Source organism: Daktulosphaira vitifoliae, unplaced genomic scaffold (genome assembly GCF_025091365.1).
Source record: "Daktulosphaira vitifoliae isolate Bord-2020 unplaced genomic scaffold, ASM2509136v1 Scaffold_3, whole genome shotgun sequence".
NCBI lineage: Eukaryota > Metazoa > Arthropoda > Insecta > Hemiptera > Phylloxeridae > Daktulosphaira > Daktulosphaira vitifoliae.
Genome location: NW_026099574.1, coordinates 21,648,154 through 21,675,025, shown reverse-complemented (window position 1 = coordinate 21,675,025; position 26,872 = coordinate 21,648,154). Strand labels below are relative to the sequence as shown.

The window sequence follows — 26,872 nt, the reverse complement described above, 5'->3', positions numbered from 1 at the left end:
TTCTATTTTATGAGCTAGTAAATATGTTAAATAAGTATGTTGTCATAAAAAAAAAAAATGAAATTGACATCCCTATAAGACATACAAGATGAACATAAAAATATTTTATGATTATATACACATATTTAACTAGCTTATAAAATAGAAAATGACTAGTCTAAAACAATTGTTAAAATAAATATAGCCACATAGTCATGTGAAACTTACATTTTTTATAAAATTATCACCAAAAAAAGTTCAACAATTTATTTTGATATGAAAATCTTGGTTACATCTCTATCGAAGTCTATTATTCAATACTATAAAAACACAGTAGTATATAAAATTACTTAAATTATCCAATACTTAAAATATTTACAATCCAACAATCTTACAATTTACAACAACAATCCAAGAAAGTTTTAAAATATGTATAAATAAGATCTATCTTATAATAGCAATATAGTAAAAATCAAAACTGAATAATTCAGTAGATTAATTATTTTTTACAATTAATGGTCGTAAATAGTAACTAGTTTAAAGTTATATTAGTAGCTAAAATATAAATAAAATTTAATTTGATTTTATTAAATGATGAAGTTTTAAAACATGTAAACCATTTGGTACATTAGTAGGAAGAACTTCATTAATAAAAATAGTGCATTACATAAAATGCATGAAAACTAGTATATGGCCAAAAACTGAGTTTCAAGATATCTATATCATTTATATTATCAACATATATATATGTAACACATAAAAATATAATAATTCTCACTAAAAAGTAAATAAAAATTTAAAATATATACAAAAGCAAATTAATTATACAACAATTTTTTTAAAAATTAAATTCTATTTTACTTTTGCTAATATTGTGACAGTGGCTCGCCAAAGAAAAAAATGCCAATGTCTCTTCAATCAGCTTTATTTTCAAATCAGGCATTAAGTATAATTATCAAGTTGAGAATAACTAGAAAAATGTTATGCGTTCATATATTTTTTGTACAAACACTCCCAAAAAAATACTATGTCACTGTAACCCAACATAAATTTAAACATAATGTTATGTTAAATTATACGTGGCATATGACTTAAAAATAATTTGTATTTTAACTATTATAAAAAATTATCCGATGTCATTTAAAAGTTTTATTTGAAATGATAGAATATTATCGACAAAAATGATTTAAGGAATAAAATTTTAGAAATTTTTATTTTCTTCAAAACATTTGATTGATTTTTAATAATTTAGCTGTATGATTGACTAAAGTTTGCATTTATTGTTGAGACGCTTGGTTGACTTCGCGTTGAACTTGCATCTGATATTTTTACCTTCAATGGAACTAATCCTGCGGATCGTTGAACAATTTTCGATCTTCTAAGTATTGGCGTTTTCCGAAATACGGCGTAAAAACCTCTTCGAAATTCGTCATTCAACCAAAAATAAATAATTGGATTGTGACAAGTATGTGACATGCCGAACAAATATAGTAAAAATGTTACCGGTGCATATTCATTCCAAGTGCACATTGATACCCATAACTCAACTTTAGCAAACTTCTGAAAAAGTTTAAGTTCAATAAATCATATAACAAAGTATAAATTTGTTAATATTATTAGGATACAAGTTGATCATAATTCATGAACATAATAAATAACAATTATTACTTTTTATTAATTAAGTCGATTAACAAATATTCTCTTTTTTTACAATTATTTATTCAATTTAATTTTTACACTATTAATACATAAAATACTAATGTTAGCCCACGTATATTTGTAATCTTTCTTATTTATTTATAAGTATACTCTATTTTACTTACATAATAAAAACCAAACGGCATCCAACAAATCATAAAAGCTATTACAACGACTAACATTGTCTTTACCATCTGAATAAAAAAATAATAATTTATATTTATAAACTAAATGAATTATTATTTAAATTAATTTATGTTACTTTAATTTTTGATTTCACCATTTTTTGATCTCTTGATTTTTGAGCTTCGCCTGGTGTTCTTTTACGCCATAAAACTACTCCAATACTAATGTACGTAAATAATAGCACAATAAATGGTACATAAATATGACTTGCTCTCAAAATTTCATTGTAAAAACCATCAATATTGCCTTCCATTTTAGGAAAACAAATATAAAGACCGCATTTCTAACACAAAATATTAACTCTATTTCACACAAAAGTTATTTATGTATGTACTAATGCTACACATTCAATACGTCATAACTACTGAATAATATTTTTTGTAGTATAATTTTAATTTTAATAGTAATTTCAAAAAAGATTTATAAATTGTAAACTTCTGTGTGATTTTCTCCTTGACCTGAGTGGTAAAATAATGATGAGATGTTTGAGCTTATAAAAGGGTTAATAATTCATAATCAAATATTAGTTCGTAAAAATCAAATTTGAATTTTAAGTTTAAAGAACATAAAAAGTACACAAAATTTTCCAAAGCTGGTCAATAAATTCAATAAGTTTCTAAAATATTTTTTGGACGTAACATCATCCAAACATAATGTCTAACAAATATTAGTGTTTAATATTTTAACATAGTATAATGTTCAATATAATTAGAGTAAATGCGGAGTTGAAATGTTACTTTCAGTTATAAGAAAATCTATCAATGACATAATTTATGCAGAAATTAAAAGTTACTTGCATAACACCACATTACGTTTCATAATTCTTTAAAATAATATCAATATATAATTATAACCAGTGGAAAAGCTAAAGATAATTTACAATAGTACAATGGCATAATCTAAAAAAATAGTAAATATTTTCCCAGAAATTATATCAAAATTGGCACATCTGACCTATTTCTAGATCATATTCCTTAGATTCTATAAAAAAGTGTCTAATCTAATTTTGTCAATGTTCAAAATTTAAAAATACATACATTATATTATAGAAATAATTTTATATTTTGAGTTTTTAACAAAGAACTGTTCTACTTATATCAGAATTTGCACTAAAATGTAATATACAAAAAAGTAAAAATGAATTTAAGAGCATTGTCAGGGACCAAATATTTTTTTAGCACATAATCTATAAAATACATAATTTTAAACAAAAAATATTTAATGAGTTTATTCTACGCTAAGTATAATAATTTATAAAAACAAGATTATATAATTACCTGGTACCAAATAGAAGGTTGTTGTAGTGCATTTGAAAATAAAAATGGAGCTGATGTCAATGCAGCTAACATCCATATTATAAAAACGATGTACTTGGCTTTACGGCCATTAGATCTACTCTTGAAAGGCCACATTACTGCTATGTATCTATCAATACTGATAGCCACCATGGTAAAAGTGCTAACCTAAATAAAAATGATAACTTAAATAAGACTATTATTTTTATAGTAATGTATAATTTCATAAAAATTACTAATAAGTTTATTTAATTTTTGTATTTTAATATTCACATTTATTTTAATTGTTGAATTTATAAAAAAAATGTTTCAATAGAAATTTTATTTTATAAAACTAAAAACCTTTAAAAAAAATTATCAATTTTTTTTTTTTGAAAAATCAGTCTTATTAGTTACGCAAAGCATTATACATGGTGAACCGCTTATCAAAAAACCACTCAATACTCGAAATATATATATAACCATATTATTATAATTAAATACGGAACAAGACCAATTACCGAAGAAAAATATACATAAAAATCATTAAGCTATAGCTAAATTAACTAAATGGAGTAATATGAAAAATAAAATGAAATCTACATAAATGGTAAATTATAAAATATTACATATGAATAAGAACAAGACTACGATAATAAACAGATATAACAAAATTTCTCAAACATAACTATGATAAAAGAAAGTCGGTATTTGCTTTTCACATGTGTTGTATTAGTGGTGAGATTGACTGTCAATTTGAGGATAAAATCTTATTATAAAAAGGGAAGTGCGAGAGCGGTGCGCAAAGTTGAAGAATTTTCATCTGTACATCATAGAAAAATAGTGTGTCGCTAAACACTACTCCGCTCATCACCTTTTCTAAATCTTTAAATGCTAATATCTCAAAAAATAATGTAATTGCAAAAGTGAATATCGACCAATTAAATTATATATAAACCGTTCACCATTTAGTAATAAAATATAATAATAGGTTTCCATTTAATTTTTGAAAGTTACCTTTAAAGTGTATCATAGAAATCATTTTTTCTTACACTAAAATTGATGTTTACTATGGTGTTAAAGAATAAAACAAATTTTAATCTATACATTTTTATCAAAAAATCACACTGTATATGTGTGTCACAAAATTAATATTTTTATATGCTTCATACTTTATGAAAATAAACAAGTGTTAATAAAAAAATAATTAATTGATGTATTTGATTAAAATGTGTTATAACAGAAATGCAATATGATACTTACTTCGAGTATTGAATTATAAATATATGTATAGACACAACATGGAATGTAACCAAAGGGCCAATAATTCAAGAATATTATGTTTAGCAAATATGCCAAATGGAAAATGGCTATCATTATATCACAAACTGCTATATTCATTATTAATACATTGATTACTTTCATCCTTTGCTTATAAGGTAATACAACATGGCATACTAGGCTATTTCCAATAAGTGCAATTACTATAACAAGTAAGCCTATTACAAGAGCTATACATTTTGCTATAATCAAATCTAAAGGCTTCTCAAATGGTTTTGGTTGACACGAAGTTACTGAAAATATATCCGAAAAGTTAAATGAGCTATCTTCAATTCCAGATTTATTCATGATTGTTCACCTAAATCACCTAAAAATATTACAAATAATGACTAAAAATAATGTTCAACTTATGAAATTTTTTTTTTTTCAATGAAGTAATTGAAAGTAAAGTTGTGTGTATAAAATAACAACGAGAGAAATTTTTCAATTCAATATATGTGTATTAAACTGACCATCGTGTCATATAGAACACAACAATAAAAAGAAAGTCCGTTCGTTGAACCCTAAATAATAAAAAAAAATGGATGGCACAGAAGTAGAAAATTAGTAAAAATATTGAAGAAGAAAAAAGTTAATATTTGCTATGGCAAGATCAGTGACAATAAGTTAGGACCTGATAGAATTAAGTGCGGGTGGATGAAATAAAGTATAGCGTCTGGTGTGTTATGCGATAAGAGAATTTCAATGAGACTGAAAGTCCTATAAGACTGTAGTGAGATCAACAATTATGTATGGTTCAGTGTGTTGAGCGGTTCTAGTTTCACTAGATAGCAAAAAAAATAAAACACAAGTCATTGAAAACAGGATCCAATTTTTTTGACCTAGTCTAACACAAAGGTAGAGTTTCGCACATGGGCTAAATAATAACAAAATCTTTCTAATTAATATAACAAATATTTATGTTTTATTATAAGGTTACGTACAAATTATCAATAAATAAATTTCAATTAATAAAATATATAACAAGCAGAATTTATTATGTTCAGTATATCAATATAAATATATTACTTGTAAGTTGAGCTAAAATAGTGTTTAAAAGTTCAGCATTTTTAAATTATAAGGTTGAATAAAATTCAACTTTAAAGGACCAAAAAAATAGGTTAATCAATAATAAATTGACTACAATTTTTTTTAAATAAGAATACTCATTTTCGAATAAGTAATATTCTCAAAACAAAGGTGATAGAAAAAATATAATTTCAGATATAAAATCACCATAAAAATTTAATTTAGCAAAATATATATTGGTCTATAATCATTAAAAAATGTTTCATTTTATTGATATGATTTACTGCATCATTTAGCATAATAACAAATTTTATACCCTTATTATTTGTGAAGATATGTGACTAAAAAATGTGTTGTTTGAATTTGTTATTTTTTACAGTAGCATAATTTTGAGATATTTGTTTAAATTTCAAAAAATTAAGGGAGTTGTTCCAATATTTAGTAACTATATTAAAATCGTGTTCCTTTAACGTATTGATCAAAATTGGTCCAGTGAGAGCTAAGAATTTTTATGAACAGATATAAAACAACATTACAAAATGAATCACAAATAAGATTAATATGTAGTCAGGAAATTTTAAATTCAGTATTTATAGTTCATTTATGAGAAAAACTCAATATTTAGTTAAAATCATTTTTTTGCATTTTTATCATAATCATATCAATAGATATCGTAGTCATGATTTCTATGTAACTCATGATGTTTAAAACGATTCTACAATTGAAATGTTCAGAACTTAATTAATTTTGATGATTTACTTTAACTAAAAAATCCTGTGTGAATGAAATAATTATTACTATCGTAGCAACTATACACCGCTTGTACAATTAGTTAAAAAGGACAATTTAAACAAGTTAAAAAATTCAAAGTCGAAAATAACTTCAAAATAAGTTTAAATATATATTCAATGTAAGTTAAATTCTTGTAAATTTTATAAGAATCAGTAGCCTCATTTCTACGACAACCATTGCAAGGTATTAAAAAAAAAATTGAATACAAAATTAATGTGTTTTTTAACTACGGCAATCATTTGCACATTGAAGATAGATCGTTGAGACAATTTTTTTTTTAATTAATAGACGTAATATAAGCTTTAATTTAACATATGTTCAAGGACGTAATAACTCCGAAACATTTTCAAAAATTAAATTGAAAAATTTGCTATTTTGAATACTCTCCTGTGAGCAAGTAAAGGGTCAGGTTTTCAAAAAATGTATATTAAATGAAAAGAAAATACCAAAGGTGTCAATATTAAAAAAAATGATTTTGATTCATACATTTTTTCATCTTATCTTATCTCAAATGTATTATTTGTATTTATTATTTTAGTGTTGATCTTAGCTAAGAAGGAATTGGTTTTACTGAATCTTGTTTTTATTTTTGTCAGTATACATGATTACTTTTCTCCTGATTTTTCTCAATAGTACGTCAAAAAATTACAAAAGTATCTAGTTAATGTTATCAACGTCATTATATGAGAAAATTCCTTTCAATTACCATAATAAAAGAAAATGTTCCCAAAAATACAATTGTTATTAAACAGTCATTATTGATATTTTTAATAATTAGAGTTATGAAACAAATTATTATAAGAAAAATTAATGATTAATTTTTTTAAAAAATAGGTTGAATACATTAATTGACTTTATAAAGCATAAGGAGTGACAGACTATTTCAAAAACAAAATTACGTTGAATCGATTCAAGTAAAGTTTTGCTATTTCAGTGTAATGAAATATATCAAACATAATTTTCAAATCTCATTGACATATATCTCACTTCTTGTTTTGTCGTTCTTGATTAAACTTCATGATCATGTCAGTATCCATTATAAACAGTTTTCTAGGTACACTTATTTAACAACTCATTATACCTCTCAACAATGTTCGTATTTCAACTATATTTTATAAAGAATATAAACAATTCATAGCTTTTACAACGACCTGGTAACATTTTTATATTACTAAATAAATTCAGCGTATTTTTTATCTTTGTTTACGTGCTTGTGACAGTTTAAACTGTCACGCTTCTAGCAAAATAAGTTAATTTTCTTAGAAATAAAATTCCTATTTGCTCTTTTCGAACAGCTTATAAAAGTTAAATATGTATTTAATGAAGATCATTAATGCTTTGTTCTTTTTATTTAAAAATGAATGAGAACTTTTTAAGAGTGAAATTTAATTTAAGTGAAATAATAAATTATAAATCATCTATAATTGAACAAAATAAATATTTGAATAATTTTATTATAATAATTAATAATATAAGCTACTTATAAAGTGCCTCCAACTTAACTAATGACTGGATCATAATATAAAAACTTAAAAATATATACAAGAAACTGAAACTTTAAAAAAAATCTAATTCCAAGAAAAAAGTATATATTTGTTACTACAATAAAAGCAAAAATTTCAAGTATTATAATAACAAATAAAAGTGTACACCAAAGTATAAGTCAAATTTTATAGATTAGATTTATATATAATTTTTAATTATTAAATTTAGTTACATTATACAAAGTGATCCGTTTGTTATAACCAACTCAATTATTCTCAAAATAAATATAACATTGTAAAAAAATTAGATTTTCTACTTACATTTCTTTATTTATCAGTTATTAATTATTATTATTATTATTATTATATAGTATTAACTCTTATAACACATAGGGTTGTCACTTTATTTTTTTTAATGGTAACATAGTTATTTAACTAATTTATAATATAAAAAACGAATTAATTTAAAAAATGACTAGTCGACAATAATTTTTGGATTGATACTACAGAAGTTATTAAAATTTTTATATCAGAACAGGAAAAGGAATAAAGTTGATAAATGACTAAAAATAAAGATAGTTGTACCTGCGCTTATTTCATGTTTTAAATTTTTTCTTTACATTTTAAAATGATAATAACTTCCGAAATACTGATTTATCTATATATTTCAATAAACTCTTGAAAATTTAAAAATTTTAATAGGTTCTTAAGATTCTAAATGCGTGCAATATACCAAAGATTTTCAATAATTATTTCTATACCAATAAAGTTACGGCAAATAACAATTCATAATGAAAAGTTCAATTTTTTTAATAAATATTTATATTCCTCATTTAAATTGAATATTTGTATAGTCCTTTTAGCTTCGATGCGAAGCTGAGAAGGTATTATTTTACTAAGATGTGTGTTTTTTTTTTTTTTTTTTTTTTCTGTTACCACTTTTTCTCAGCTCTCACCGAACCGATTTCTTTCAATGATACGTCAAAAGATCACAAATTGTATCTAGTCGAAGACATTACCCTCAAAAATTGAAAAAAATTCCCTCGTTCCCCGTAAATGGGGGAAACCTCCAAAAAAAAAACGAATTTAAAAATCGCTAATTTTCGAAATTTTTTCAATTTTTTTAACTTAAAAGTGCCATAACTTTTCAAAAATAAACATATCAATATAATTCTTTTTTATATAGATGCATAATATCATTACTTTTCATTTGGTATATTTTTTTCATAAATTTAACCCTTAACCTGCCCACAAGGGGGGATTTAAAATGACACCTTTTTCACAAAAAAATTAACTTTTTCAACTTAACTTTTGAAAATGTTCCGGAAGGTCTGACACTTTTATTTATATCTTAAATTAAAGTTAATGTAATCTACTTTATTATGCAAAAAAAAAATTTCGGACTTTATTTTATCTTCACGGTGAAAATGGCTACCAAATGCTATTATTATGTGAAAATTCTCGATTTTATTATTTACATTTTTAACTTTATAATGCTATGACATATTTAAAAGTGTATGGATCAACATTTTTTTTTTATAAGAAATAATATTTTTTAATAATCCCTTTCTCATTCTACATACTTTATCTTAATTAGGATATTAATAATGAACTAGCAGATCATGTAGCTTTTGGAATAATCCACCAATTTTTTAAAATTAAACACTATCTAAAGATTTGCATCGAAGCGTTTTTTTTTTATAGTGATTTTAATCACTGTCAGATATCATTATACTTGATCCATCTATGCCACGTCACCACTGTGCCGCGACCCCCCTGTGCTGGGTTTTTTTAGTCTAACACAGTTAAAAATATTGACACATATTATTTCCATCAAAAAATACTATATAAGAATAATTAAAGATTAAGACTAAGAATGGTGTACATTGTAATATGTTTACAAATAGTCACATTAAAGTACCAATATTTACTTGTCTACTAAATAGTTCATTATAAATAAGTCTAGTTTTGACAAAACACAATAATCAAATAACTTTAAGTTTTAAAATATTAATTGTTCTAATAAATATCTTTGTTGAATAAATACATATTTCATAAAATGCAATATTATGTATTATATTTGACGTTTTTTTTTACAATTTTTATAATTACTAAACATTTATTTGTACCAATAAAAAATAATTACTAATCATTGAACAAGCTTTGCCAAATGATGGTTTAATAGTTATAATTATTCCCATATGAAATTTTATTTGAGCTTCTAAAAATAGTTCCCATTTTTAAAAAATTGTAATGTTGGTAATAATTCTATAGAAATAATAAATAATTGGTTGAATTGATCTGTTATTATCTAGTAAGAAAAGTACAAAATTTACTTAATATTTTTAGAAAATACATTATACATTTGACAAAATTTTATTACTTTGTTTTCTACTACTTTAATTAAATGTTAATAAATTAAAAATTATAAGTTCCAAAACTAAAATAAAATTTCTTGAATACTTTAAACAAAAAATTAACGAAATAACTATTGATATCGAACTTTTACTACAAAAATGAAAACTGAGTGCAAGGCGAAAAAAAAGCAGTTCAATTAATATTAGCGTCACTTCGTAACTGAGAAGAAATGGATGTACTATATTATGTTTATTTTGTATTTTGTTTCTGTTTGCCCAAAAAATATTCGAAAAAATCGATTTTTCACAACGACGCGTCAAAAGATCACAAAACGTATCTAGTAAAAGTTACCAACGCTATNCTTCGTAACTGAGAAGAAATGGATGTACTATATTATGTTTATTTTGTATTTTGTTTCTGTTTGCCCAAAAAAATATTCGAAAAAATCGATTTTTCACAACGACGCGTCAAAAGATCACAAAACGTATCTAGTAAAAGTTACCAACGCTATTATTTGGGAAAATTTACCTCACTTGCCATAATAATAAAAAATGTTACGAAAAATACAAGTATCAATAAACAGTAAATATTGATATTTTTTGTGTTCAATTTTCATTGAAATAATTTTATAAAAACTAAATGGCACATTACAAAATTTTTATTTACTTTTTAACATATTTTTTTTTGGAAATACAAACATTAAACAGAATACAGTAGTGTTTTAAATATCATTCATTTAATTTTTTTTCAATAAGTAATTGGACATTAATGTAAAAAATTAAAAAATATTCATTAAAATTAGTGAATTATTTCATTTTACTACACATTTTAAAAATTCATAAATCTCAATTTAATTTTTGTCAAGCATCGTTAGAATAATTATCTTTCTTTTGTTATCAATTTTACAAACATCTAATTAAAACTCTAATTACAAGATCTGTTTAAACACAATATTTTTTTATTTAAATTTTGATAATATTCCTGAACATTTACGTTCTTTAAATCTGAACAATATTAAATTTCTTAAAATATACATTAAGATTAAAGAATGAAAACTTCCTGACAACTTTTTCTATAAGTAATAGGTGGTCAAAGTGAACATTTGTAAAATTTCTATTAAAATGTTTTTTCTTAGTCTTTGTAAACATTGACATTGGGGAGTTTTATGCTAGTAATGTTAATCACTGTTCCACTTAAATCTATAGTACAGATTCTATACTGTATCTACTAAGCCAGATTCACATTATATTAGATCCCAAATATACAGTGTTTTTATTGTATTCCTACGGTATTTGACACAAAAACATAATGAAACAGTAAATAAAAGACTTGCGTATACTTCTAAAATTCTATATAAATTTCTTACTAACTTGGAGACTAATAATTGACGGTTAAACATTTTAATTCTTTAAACATTTATACCACTTTTACTAGCTTAGTGTTTCCTTTAATTTGCTAGGCGACAACTCTTTAACTAAATTGGATCTTAAAAACACTGTAAATTATTAGTTTGTATTAGTTTTTTTCTGAATTTTAAAAATGTAATTTATTTTGATAATTTATGTAAAACATTAGACATCGCATTTCGATATTCTCTGCTCATCCAGTAGTATATTATAGGATAATAATATGTATGCAATATTCCCAACCAATAAAGCTCAAACCACTTTGATGCATTTTCATCCCACATACTTAATAATAATGACGGGTCGATTGAAGAATCGCGCTGCAATGCATATTTAATTTCACAGTTAACATACATTCAGAGTAGAACAGATCTAACTAACAACACTTATTTGAAAAAATAAAGTTGATATCCTTATTAGGTATAAGTGATGAACATGAAAAATATATTATGGTTGTTAAATTGACAAAAACATATATCTAAATGAAACCAAAAAAAGATCTCAATATTATTTATATTTTCGATTAATTAATTAGTTAATGATAAATGATACTAATGAAATATAATATGAAATATATGACAATAGTCTAAAAACTGTAAATTATAATACACTACATAGTATACATTTCTAAAAAATATTTTATAGGTGTAATATAAAAATATTACTCACATGACACACACTTAATGGTAGCCAAGAAATCTTAAATGCAATTACAACAATAAACATCATTTTGATTATCTAAAGAATAATAAAATAATATAAATATTGACATATGATTTTGATTACAAAAAATTGATTAATCTTGTTGCATACTTTAATTTTTGATCTTGTAATGTAATAATCCCGAGCGTTGTTCGCTTCGCCTGGAATTTTCTTTCGCCATAAAAAAATTCCAATACTCGAATATACAATAGTTAAAGTAGATATTGGTAAAATAATATGCATGATTAATGATACTTAATTATTAATATTTTGTAAATTTTCATTTTTCCACGACGAATTCTAAATATAAAGACAACATTTCTTAAAGCAAATATAATACAAATTTTCGATTTTTAAATTTCCTCTCTCCATTGATTTAGATTTGTCTATTAATTAATAATAAAAAAAAATTATGTCTAGAAAACTAATTAAAATGTTTCCATTGATAAAACAAAAAAGTTAAAAATGATATTTTTTTAAGGAAGTCGATTTTAATATTTTTTACTTGTGTGACTAAATAAGTTAATATGTATGACTAGTGTTAAAAATTTTGTAATATCCAATCAAAATCTTAATACTATGTAGTAAGATGTGAGTTATAATAAAATATTTAGTATAAGTTTTACACATAATATTCAATATACTTTTATTTAATATGCTATTACAATAATTCTTCAGTACTGTGAACTATTTTTATCAATATGTTAATTATTATTATGTAATAAGTTAAAAGACGTATTTTTAGAAAAAAAAAAAGCAAACTAGTGACTAATTTAATGTAATATGTTATTATTGAGTAATAAATATTACCTGATACCATAAAGTTGATAGTCATATTTTAGTAATATATATAATTGGATAAAAGCATATGATTGGTATAAATCATACAATCATTATTATAGTTTTGGTATAATGTCTATTTATTTGCCTTTTAATAGGCCATATTACCACTATGAATCTATTAATACCTATGGCCACCATTGTATATGTACTAACCTAATAAAATTATAAAATATATTATTAAATCAATAAACAAAATAATTACTTCATGATAAAAACTGAAAATAACATATTTTACTATATTCAACATGATATAAGTATACTTATATCATATAGAACTTGAGTATACTTGAGAAAAAAAACTAAGAAAAGAATATTTAAAATTGTATTTAAGGCTCAGTCTTTGAAAAAAACAGTGATTAAAAAATAAAAATCTCATCTGTACGTCTCTAACGTATCTTTGGATAGTAGCGATTCCAAGGGATGCAGGAAACGACCTGCACTCATTGACTTTCATCACCTACTAAAAAAGAAAATTTTGGATGATGATAAAAAGCAAAAAATTAATTTTGACGACTAAAAACTTTTTGGGTAACCCTTAAAAAATTCTGGATCCGCCCTTGAAGTGGGTAAAATAAAGTGGTGAACTTTGATTTTTAGCATGTACAGTGTGATTCACTTATGAATTCATGAACCACATCATTAATCGAAAAATAAAAATAAAATTATTAATATTAATAAAATTATTGAGAATTTTTTTTTTTGGTTTATTTTTGGTACGTGTTTTTCTCAGTTCATCAACCATAATATATTTCTGTTGTTCATTAATGACATCATACATTTTAATTCTGTAGATCACCCCCATAAACCTTTTTAACAATTATATTGTTTCTTGATAAACACTTATTTTTCTACTTAATTATTTAATATTGTAATTCATATTAAAACAGAATATCAAACATACAGAGTTTAATACTAAAATTATTTGGTTATTTATGTCTTCAGAACAATTTAAAAAAGTCGAGATAGCCGAAAAATATACTTCAATTAAATTATTGTATTTAAAAAATTAATTAATTTATTAATATACCATTATATTGCCTATAGTTTGATCAAATTTAAAATTATAATAATAATTATTATTATAATTAATAAATAAAATAAATACATAATAATTCAAATTATTATTTCTAAAACAATTTGGTAAAAAATCGGTATTAAAAAAATTCATATACATTTAAACAATTTTATGCCTAAAGGATTTAGATATACCTGGACAACAACCGCAGTCATATACGTATACATAATACAAATGTTTGCACTTAGTGGGGCCAGTAATTCAATATCAAAAAGTAAATTAATAATGGAAAATATAGTAACGATATTAGTAAGTTACAAACTGAAATGTTCACGATAAAATTATTAATAAACATATGAATATGGACTGAAATTTTTACAACATAGCACACGAATCCATTTCTCAATAGTGCAATAATAACTACTACTGATCCTATGATGAAGAAAAAAACTTTGAATTCATAATTAGACCATCCAGCTCTATTTTTACAATATTGTTCAGAATTTGTACAATTATCAGGAAAATTCCAATTAGTCATTTCGATAATGTTTGAATTGTTGTTATTCATGTTGGTTATTAAAACCGTTTCATCTAAAATCGTAATAGTAAAGTATATTTTAATTAGTCAACAGTTTCAAAAAAAAAAATTGGATAACTTACGTGCCTATTTAACATAATTTCTAACAAAATAATAGAAACAATGCGTGACTTACCTTTTCTAGATGTTTAACTTTGTGAATATTATTACACAACATTGTAAATATTAATATGAAAATGCTACTCGTTTAAGTTTAGCAATAGAAATGCATTATCCACTTTTTTCCGAATTTAAGATCAGGCATTCATTAATTAAAGATAATACTTTGATCTACTCGGTTATATAAAATCCATAATATAATTCAGTTTACTTTTACAGTGAAAACCAACCAAAAAAAAAACATTTAACAATGTTTTTGTCGTTGTAATAATAGAAATATTATTATTTTTCAAAATAACCTGAAAATTAAATTTCTATCTTTATTTTATGTTGTTTATACAATTAATTGTAGAACAAGTGATTTTAAGAACTTAAAAAATATATAATTTAGATAATAAAACAAATACAATAAGTACATTTTAATATTATATTTCCATGACTTAAAGTGACCAAAATATTTACTTTTAATGCAGGATGATAATGCTAAATCCCACATAATAAAATTTAGATGTATACTATTTTCATTACCATTACATAAAAATATAGATGTCATCTCACAAATTTCTACTAATAGGATTTTAATATAAAGCTAGATAGACATATCCAAATTAATTGAATCGATTATTTTAGAAATCTGACAAGCCCCAAAATTAAAAAAAACAATTTACATAAACAACAATTACCACTCAGAAACTACTCAGAGATAAAAAACTAATGTTCTTAAATGATAATTCTTATTCTTAACTTGATACAATGACAAAGATACAATTAAAAAAGAAATAAACTAATAACAATTTTGTTCTTGAATTTTTTTTTTTTCGAACATATGTTTGCGTTTTTATATTATTTAAAAATTTGGTTTTTATACAGGATAAGAAAACTAAATGAATTATAATTGTAAAGTTTAAAAAAAAAAAAATTGTCAAAATATAATCAAAAAACCAGATCCATGTAATATCAATAAACTAAAAATGTTGTTGGTTATGAATAACGTTAAACACAATTATAAGTTACAGTTATAATATATTTAAATATTAAACGAAAAACAACAATTCTAATTTTATTTAAAAATTCATTTGGTTTTTCTTAACACCTGAAGTAGAAATAATTTGTTTCCATAGGCCTTACATTTTTATTTATAATGATTATCAATAAAAGTTTTCTATAACAGTGACAAACAATGTGCTTATAAATAAACATGCGTTGAATAAATGAATGCGATTATTAAAGATAAAAATCCCGTGTATTGAATAGTTCCTTAGTCAATAAAAAATAGTTTATGTATTAAAATGGAAAAATAAAGACTTCTGTTATTCTTAAAATTAAAATATTAGCAAATTGATTTCAAGTTATTAATCTTTCACATGCAGTAACAGATGAGCGATTGATTAATTTAAAAAAATTATAAGAACAAAATTTGTTTGTAATTATTTTCTGTATAATATTAACAAGTTGAATATTTGGGTTTTTTTTTTTTTTAAATTTAAGTTAAGATTTTTTATTCCTGAAGAGGTGAAATACAATTCTATTTGACTACATGTTATTGCACTTTTTTGAACCAAATAGTTTTTTTTTTATAAAAATTGAAAAATTTCAATAGTTTCTTAGAAAATAAGTGTCTTACCCAAAATTGATCGCCATGTATATTTTATGTGCACAACGCATAGTGTAAAATAGGATATATAAATACTCATTATTTTTTCAATGTCAAAATAATCTTAAAATAATAATTCACTTGAAAATTGGTGAAATAAATAAGTAAAAGTTAATTTCTTTTAATTATGTGTACAATTTTTATATTATGGTTTTATCAATTTACTTAAGATGATAGTGTACACTTATAGTTTTGATTAGATTTTCCTTAACTAATTAACATATCAAATATTATTTTTATAGTTAATTATAGTGTTTGTATGTTTACAGAAAGTCAACACTTTCAATATATGCATATTAATATTTGTCCATATCTCAACAATAATGAGTTCGTCAATTATTATTACGATTGGATAAAGATTTCATATTTCACTAATGTTCTTCTTTAATTAAATTTGTTAAAGATGATTGAGTGTAACGGTAAGGAATTTTCTTACTTTACTTATCTAAATGGTTAACATATTTATAAAATAAGATACATTTTAATGTCTTCATTAGTTGTTTTTAAGGAAATACACGACTAATGTTACAAATAATTACATAATTTTGTTTTAGTATTACGTTAGCCTTCAATCTAAATATTTTTCAATCAACTGACCTTGACTCTCTCTCATCTGACGATAAGTATTAGCTTGTATTTAAAAGAATGAAAGTATTTTTATTTACTTTTTATTTTATTTTTAAAAATATTTATAAGTTCAATATTATTTACACAGTAAAACCAAAAATAATAATTATATTTTAAGAAATGTAATTTAAGCCATAAAAAAATTAATAAAAAAAAAGCAAAAAAACCCATGACTAATTTAGTAAAATTCGAGATGATCCCAAAAGCTTAAGCCGTTAATCCAGTTGGATTATTTTTTAAAGGGGAGAGAGGGACAATAGGACCTATATTTTTTTTTTGAAAATTGTAGAATATAGGATACTATTTAAAAAACTTTTTAAAAGAAAAAAATTATAATATGGTTTATACTTTTAAAAATATTACATTAGGTATAGTAAATAATCAATTTATTATAACGATATAATAATAACGATAACATTTACGTATACATCTAGTTTATACATTAAGACTTCATTTAGTGTTTACACTAATAACTCAGAATTTCGACTGAAAAACGAAAGGGTTCTAGTGCGAGTTTTTAATATCTCTGGTGAATGTCTTTTGGCTTAAAAAGATTTTTATGTGATCTGTTATTGAAAATCTTTGGTATATTGGTATTTTTTGGAAACTTAAAAATCCATTAAAATTATCAAATTTTAAAGAGTACATTGAAATGTATAGATAAAATATGTTTTTATGTTATACGTTTTATATTTTTATACAATTATATAAAACGTCATAAATATATTAATGTATTGACTAAAAATGTTGTCAAAATTAAAAATATTTTTTTTTAAAAATTATTTTAAAGATTATCGTAATATATAAAAATTTATATCGTGGGAAAAACGAAAAAATCTGCGATTTCGATATCGTTGACGAACCCTTATAAGTATTATTTATTTAACCAAACATAATTTATTATAAAAAATTATTAGAATTTATCACAGCTCTTATTAACATTAAATTCAACACTAATGTTTTGAGGTCGTTATGAAAGCAATGATCGTTCAACGAATAAATAATAAATATTTTATGTATATTAAAGTCTAATATTAATAATTTTTAACATGTGAATATTATTAGTTTTAGTAATGGTATGTATTATCATTTTAAACTTTTCGTAAAATCATGTTAAATATTCATCCATTGTGGTTATCGATGTTATCAACGGTATGTACTAGAAAATTGATAGAATATCTACAGAATTCGTAAGCATTTACATTATTTGTCACACATAATTAATTTTATTTACTAATTTAATTCTAAATTTTTATATTTCGTTATGTCTGCATAGAAAATAACACGGAAAGATTTTGACTGTTTATTATTCAATTATACAAAGAAATTATTTGTAAGTAAACACCTAACAAAATATTTTTTTTCCGAACATTATACCACAGTAATAGAAATAGACAACAAGTCTGTCAGTTGTTATGAAGTTCCTAATATTGTCGGACCAATAATTAAATCTGTATTTGACATAGCTTCAATACTAACTGTGACCACTTACAGTATAGGTTTAATATGAAAGTTACTGTAATCAAATAAAGACTTTTAATCAAAATAAGGAAAATTTAGAATATAAAAAAGAATTCAAACAAAAATCGTTTCTTCTTTTTTTATTTTTACATGCAAGTGCAAAATTAAAATAGACTGCAATTGCCTTAAAACATCTTATATTTGTGTGTGTTTTGTATCTATTGTCTGTAGTTTTGAAAAATCAAAAATCATTGAATTAAGATTTGTGTATTTGTAATGAAAACACGGAATAGTTAAATTGGCAGTGATGATGTAATAGAAACAAAAATAATATATAGAAAAACAGAAATCATAATTTATTGAAATAAAAATCTTAGCCTAACTAAAGTTATTAAGTAAATATAAAATTATTAGTGTCTACTTTCGTTTTATTTATTAGTGCGGAGCTATAGCTTTGATAAAACATAATAAATAAATAATTTTTCATATATAGTAAAATAGCTACAATGTGTTAGTTTCCGCAAAATTCAACTACCATGCTCAATCGGATGTAATTAAATAATTTTATAGCAATAAAAAAAATAACAATTTTTTTTGCCCCACATAGTATCTTATGTATACTTATGAATATGATTTTATTTAATGAAGACCATTTCTCCGAGAAAATAAAAAATAATGATGTGTAGTTAAATTATAATTTTTTTTTATCAATATTTTAGTTCGAAATCACAAAATTAATCGTTAGTCATTCGAGTTTTACCGAAATCATTAACAACTACTAATTTAGTTATGTATTGCTCAACTTTGTACTTACACATATTCGCCGAAATGTTTTATGATAGAGATTTTCATTACTGTTAGTTTTTCATTTACTCAGATTTTACACACGCCGCGTCTTTACTGCATTGGGTTTTGTTCTATAGTGTATAACAAATCAACTTTTTGTAAACAAATATTTAAAAAAAGCAAAACATTATTTTTAACAATAAAAGACGACTAAAAATATTTTAAAATTTACATCTATTTAAAGTTGGGAATTTCGCTGTAGATTCCATGTCTGATTAATTTTTTTTCTAGTACAGTTTATTTAACAAATATTAAAGAAAAAAAACGTGAGTTGTAAAATAAAACATTTCGCAAATATACAAAGAGTAAAAATATCAAATGTGTCATGGTATAAAAAAAGTTTTTCAGGAAATAAAAAAAAACGTTATATCAAAAAGAAAAACAGTAAAAATTATCAATAAAAATATATTCTATAGCTCTATTACATATTTACAACCCATTATTTTCAATCATAACATTTGTCATTTTATTATACCTAAAAATAGAATTACTATAAAAAAAATTATATATTTTTATTAAAAAATCATTACTTTTCATATAAATGCTCAAGATATTTAAATCAAATTAAAGTTATTATATTAGATTAAATCAAGTGAACAGAAAAAAATATGCCAGAATAACCATATATACGGTTAATAAGTGACAACCGCAAATAAAGCAATTGGAATAACTAAATATTCGGTTAACCCAAATATTCATTGAGTTATACCAATTGTTTTTATTAGAGTTGTTGCTATATTTACCATTTATTTTTTCGTGTAGTAATGAGCATGACACTTGAAATTGATATTACCTAAAAAACTAAAATTTGATCTAGAAATGATTTTTTTGATAATAATAATATGTACACAAAAATAAAACTTTGAGTACATAGAACATTTATTAGTAATAATTTGATTTTTAACTTTTTCAGGGTTTGACATTTAACTCTACATTTATAGTAACATTTTTTTCAATTACCCCAATTTGCTCTGTAGATATAAATTTTATACATATCAATTTATGCACAGATTTAATCACTTAAAACAGAAAATATAATCGAAAATTAAAGAAATTAGTAACAATAACTCTTTTTTTTTATGTATTTTAGAAAAATTTGGGAATTTTCTTTTTATTGTAAACTGAGACATTTAAGACTTATTCAATAAACGATAATTATTATTTACTTAGAAGGTTTTTAAACTATTAAATCAATATGAATTTAAATATGACATTCAATAACCATTAGAAGTGTCACACACCAAAATAAAAATACATTTTACAAAGGCTTGACTATTTTTAACTTAATTAGAAATTATTACCACAATTTTAACATAAAATAGTTCCAATAGTCATTGCTCTTATGTTATGCTCACTAATAGATACTGGATGTTATTTTTTATTAGTCATTAAATAAAAATGTTTAACAGTGTATAATTTGTATGTATCTAAAACATTTAAATAATATAAGACTAACTACAAAAATAGTCCAAGAGACAATAATTTTTTTTATTGGAGACAACGTACAATTTACTCTACCTGTCCTAAAAATTTCATAATAATAGCTCAAGTTTCAAAAACATAGATGGCGTTATCTATTAATAAACGGGGATTAACGGACTATCGTTAAGTTTTCATAAATAAAGTATGTATGTATATTTATATGTACTTGAGTACATATAAATTAAAATTGATTACTAAACTAATCATCAATCTTTGACAAATACAAGAAGATTGCATTAAGACAATTGAAATCAATTAAATAGGAATATTACTCCAAAAAATTATTATTTGCTTAAAAATATGTAATTTCAGCGACGTATGATTTTATTAAAATTATGAATACATTTTTAAGTGTAATATAGAAAGGTTTCATTATCTTTAGTGTTATTTTTTTTAGATATACGTGTGAATTATCATTTACCAAAGAGTAATATTTTAAAATTATATAAAACATAAATAGAGAAATAGAATAAAATAGGATGCAAGAACTAAATAACTATATATTTCTCTGAATATATAGCTGCAAGTTATTTTTTACTTATGGGATGATATATATTTTAATATAAAATATGTAACTTTTTGCGTTAGGAATAATATGTTTTATTTATTTATCAAATTTTAATTAATAAGAAATAAGGTATACTTGTGATAACTTAATCTAAACCCAACCGTTTATATTATTCTAATATTTAAAAAATAAATTTGGCAGTCATATATTATTTTGATTACTATTGTTAAATTAATTATAGTACAAAAAATTATACGATTAACATAAAACTTTTACATATTAGACTATATATAAAAACAATATGATTTTCATATAGAATATAACTTTAAAAAGTTTAATTAAAATGAATTAATTTAGTGTCTATAAATTGAAAAAGTAGAGTAATCTTATATTATACGCTACAAAAAACATGCTAAGTAAGTAACGAATATTTATGTCAACGTAAATTCAAAATAAACTGATGACGATATGAATTCATGTTAGATCAAAAAGAAAAGTGCCACTTAATATTATCTTATATTTGTAGAACCATGGTAACATAACTGTCCCTAGTACTCTTTTTTGAGATACCATTAAAGATAAAGAATATCTTTTGGTGTTAACTGTTAAAACCGTGAATACAAAAAGAAAAACACGAAAAAAAGGAAAATAGTATAATTTTTTTTTGTCGAGAGGGTTTGAATAATATAATGCTTATCGTGTAAAATTATAACATTATTGACTGGAAAAGGGTAGTTTGAGGACTTCGATTTGAGTGTTATGAAAATTCTAATACCCGTAGATGTTTCCATGAAACATTAGCAAAGAGATCACGTTTTAACATTTATTATCGCCTCTGGTAGACTTCTGGATAATCTCTTGCATTTCAATGAGAACTGCTTGATCAGTAATTAGTACGATACGAAATATTTTAAAGTACTATAGAATTAAAGGTCAGGGTGAGTTTACATACATTAATAATGTACTACACTTAAATACTATTAGATGTCACTTTTTATTATATATAATATATATAATAAAAAGTGACATATATATATATATATATAATATCTACATACACAATATATTATGTAAAAGAAAGTGTTATGTATTTTAAGTAGAATAAAAAATCTTAAATATTACCCACATTTTTTTTGTTTTGGAAAATTAATCATTGAAATTGAATTTTAAAAAATTCTTAAAATTGCTAAAATATTATATTTTGTTAAATTCAAAATATTATGCACAAATAAAATTTCATTAATTGTTTTTTTATATATAATTAAAAAATAAAATTTATTATTTTTAAATAAAATTACTTTTTATTCAACAGAAGGGATGTGTTATTTTTCAAATATATTTAACATTATGTAAAGTCATTCGATTATTTTAATTTAAATTGCTTTAAGGGAAATATACTATTGAAACATACTGCTGTAATTCGATTTAATTGTCTGGATTCCAAAATATAGTAACAATAATGTTAATTTATACTACACTATTATTTTGAATTTATGAATTTCCATATTTAATACTATTCGTTAATTAATTTACCTATTAAACTGCTAATTACCTTTATTTTTATAATATCTTAATAGAGTGTTTAATTTTATAACACAAAGACTTCTTTATTACTAAAATATATAATTATTTTTAATTAATACAAATTTAACAAATATTTCAGTTTTTTTATAAAAAAAAAAAAAAAATAGCAGAATTTGGATAACAAAACGTTTTAAATGCAAAAAAAAATGTTGAACTATAATTTTAAAAATTTATTGAAAATATTTTTGAAATTAAAATAATTTATGAAATATCACTTTTGTGTTTTAATTTTATAATAACTAAAATTTTCAATAATTTGTAGGTAACACATTCTCTTTTTATTATTTTAATTTTTACGAAAATATTGAATTCTTTTTAATGTTCAAATTGAATGCAATCATTCACAAATTAAGTGTGTTACTAAATTGTTTAATTATTTGTAATGCAATGGATTATATATAACGTTGGAAAAAATAAACATAATTATTATTATAATTATACTGTGTTGTTTTTAAATTAACGGACTAATTATTATTGCCTTAAATCTATTATTATGGTTTCTTCGATGTATTCTAGTAATATGTTATTTTTCAATGTCTGAATCATTTTAATAATATGTGAATCTCCGGTTTTGTATGTTAAGATACAATTACATAGAAACATTAAGATTTGACACAGGATTATATTTTATTAACGATAGATCTAAAAACTAAATATCATTTTAATATTATTTTAAGTACGATTATATTTCTAATATAGCGAGTGTTTTTAGTATACTATTATTCAATGTAATATTTGTTTAGTATCATATAATATACATTAAATAAATTTATGATCAATTATTGTTTTAATAAAAATTTTATTTTATATTAAAAATAAAATTATCCTAAATATACAACCAAATTAAAATTATTTACAACGCTCATTTCATATCAAAAGATACATTGGCTATATAAAAAAAAAATTAATTTAATAAATGATTTGTTGTTTGACTTTAAATCAATAATTTATTAATTAAATAATGTTTTAGTGTTATTATAGATGTCTCTTTAGTTTAAATTAGTTAATGAAGTTAATATTTAACACCATGTATAAAAAAATAATTAGAAAAAGCTGTGATAATCAAATCCGCTTCAAACTACAGTCTATTTATGAACGAACGCAGTGTTTTTTGTGTTCTGGAGAACTATAAATTGAAAACTGACAGAGTTAAAATTTTATGGAAAGAGCACTCGTCTTCATGTGTAATAGTTTAATATGAAAAACACGTAACTACTTATGATGAACTTAAATATTATATTAAACATATTGCTACCTGAAATTCGGTATCATATATAGTTAAAAGAAAAACGAACAGAAAATTATATAAATTATAAACTATGGATAGTTAAGAGATCTTGATATTGATTTATGTATACATTTGGTCATTAAAATTCAATATAAAGAGTAATACATTAAATTCGCTTGTTTTTTTGTCTATAATCTTTTTTTTTTTATCATAACACAACGTATTTATAAAATAAGTAAAAGGAGATTTATAAATTATAACTTTTTTATTCACTCCAAAACATTAGTCAGCATCACAAGTAACAATAATGTATAGATATTATGAACACTCCAATGTGACCTAGTACTAAGTTAAAAAAAACACGTTCTTACAAATTAACTAATATGTAGTAAAAAAATATTTTTTTGTTTGAGATTATGACTAAAGTCGGTCATGATTGTAAAACACAATGAAAAAGATGATAACTTATAGAGAGATATTTTATAAGTAAAATACTTTATTTTTTCAACATAACATATTGTTAGTGTTAATAATTAATAACAAAAAACTAGTAAATAAAAAAATAATTTTAAGTAATTTCATAAAAGTGTAATTATTTCCTTTTATAATATAATAAAAAGCTTTGATCAATTCATCAAAATGTTAATTTAGAGCATAGCCATTAGTAGAAAGTTATTAAAATGAATATATAAGTATTGAAGTCTAAGAAATTTTAATGATAAATATAATATCGCGTTAAATATGTATCAAGAAGACTTAAAAGTGGTCAAGCATTCACTTCAGACGTAACTGAATTTTTTAGGAGACATTTGGATATGCTGTCCTGCGCATAAAATTTAAAAAAAGTATTATAAGCTGCCATAAAATTCGCGGTTCTTATGGCAATGGCAAAAAGTCAAAACCATCTCTCTCAATTCCAATAATTATGCACTTGTTGTTTTTAAATAATTTTTTTTTTGCTTTTACACAACTTAAATAACATTATTATCAAATTTATTATTTTGTGAGTTACAGGGAATAGAAAGGTTTTAAATGCTGAAAACTGAATAAACAATGGTTAAATTGGAATGTATAGTTTAAACATTCTTATTTTTTCTGATCGCCATATTCGAGTATTTCGTCATTTACTCAACTTATAACTATCGAATAATTCATAATGAAATTTTATTACATTTAGTACAATATTCTGTATATACGGTAAAATAAAAATATTTCTAAGAGATTATAAAAAAAATCTTTTTGAATTAAAAATAGCTCTCTTGAAAAATGTAAAAATGTACTTTAGAACCTTTAATTCTAAGGTGACAAAATTGTAACAGCTACTAGGATATTTTATGTAATTTTCTGGGATTTATAGTCTTGTAATTTAGCATTATCTTCCGGTTTTTTCTTAGCTAAATCCTCTCCTATTATTTATAACAGATATCTTGTATCTGTTATCAATTCATTCGGAAATTTCATTCTTTTTCATTGGATTCCTAGTCATAAGTATTTCGGACAATGAAATAGCAGACTTCCTTGACACTTTCTCTTCTAATATGTGATTATCACCAATTAACTCTATTCGTTTTATAGACTTTATCTGTTCTTTCCATAAACTTTTTCTTAATGCTTGACAATGTAAATGATCTGCATTGCATTTAAATTATACCAAGTAGTATAGAAAAATTTGTCTTATTATTATAATTAAATTAGGTCGTTTTATTTATTATAAGTCCATGCTTATATTTTACTTATTAATTCCTTATATTTACTTTTAACAAGAATAACATTCAAGTAACTTTTCTCTTTATCTCTTAATTTCTTAGTCAATTTTTGATCTCTTCACAATATTAATACTCACTCTCCCGATATCATTTTACAATCTCAATTTATCATAATTATTCATTCTACTATTTCCGTTCTCCATAGTGCAAATATTATTATTTAAATGAATTGAGTTAGTATTTATAACCGTTGAGGTATAATATTTATAAAATGTCAATGATTAAAAATAAAAGCTTAATAAATTAAATAATCAACATGCAAATTAAATTAAATTAATTTTTCCTAAATTTTGATTTTTCTTACTTTTTGTTCCGAAAGTTTAGATTAAATACTGACCATAAATAGTAACATAAGGGGGTAGAATTATGAATTTATTTCTTTTTTATAAACAAGTATAAATGTAATACATTGTTCTATTTGTATAAACCTATTATTATTTTCATAATCCGTAAAAATATGAACATCGATCACTTGTTGCGTTTTGTTCAAAATGATGCAACATTTTTGGGGTAAGTATCAATTTTTATTTTAATCAAAAAGTATTACGATAGTATAATAAATTAATTTATTGAACGATTCAATTTAGTTTTGCCGTTATAAAAAAAAAGTTCTATTAAAAATAACTTACCTTAATATTTTCGAAATCAGATATATAAGCTAATTGCAATCACATTTAAAAAGGAAAATATTCACTAAAAAGTTTAAGTTATAAGCTTATTGTACAAAAAATAACGTGCATTGAAATAGAGTTGTAAGGAATGTTCTGCTCAAAAATGTTAATTTTATGCACTTTTAAATTTATAAAAAAAACACTATCAATCCATAAACATTATCGAAAAACTAATTTCGAATTGTAATTGATAACAAATACCGGAGCCACTCAAAAAGTAGGTGAGTTAGCCCCCCTAGTTTTATAATTATTACCGTACTGA

General features: G+C 22.8%; 1 protein-coding gene across 7 annotated transcripts; it reads right to left on the bottom strand.

The window, feature by feature from the left end:
* Positions 1–527: 527 nt before the first annotated feature.
* Positions 528–26,872, bottom strand: LOC126901459 (RYamide receptor-like). 7 transcript variants are annotated; one of them, XM_050677907.1, is made up of 12 exons: positions 26,569–26,872; positions 19,340–19,442; positions 14,800–15,082; positions 14,281–14,677; positions 13,039–13,224; positions 12,340–12,614; positions 12,196–12,264; positions 4,401–4,785; positions 3,141–3,326; positions 1,940–2,146; positions 1,803–1,871; positions 528–1,539 (listed from the first exon to the last, which is right to left on the bottom strand). In XM_050677907.1, exons 8-12 carry the CDS (start codon positions 4,764–4,766, stop codon positions 1,228–1,230), a joined length of 1,140 nt encoding a protein of 379 aa, XP_050533864.1. In that variant the 5' UTR covers positions 4,767–4,785; positions 12,196–12,264; positions 12,340–12,614; positions 13,039–13,224; positions 14,281–14,677; positions 14,800–15,082; positions 19,340–19,442; positions 26,569–26,872; the 3' UTR covers positions 528–1,227. The 7 variants fall into 7 exon arrangements, with proteins under 7 accessions (XP_050533864.1, XP_050533862.1, XP_050533866.1 ...); XM_050677905.1 differs by having other exon boundaries at positions 12,340–12,528; XM_050677909.1 differs by lacking the exon at positions 19,340–19,442 and having other exon boundaries at positions 12,340–12,528.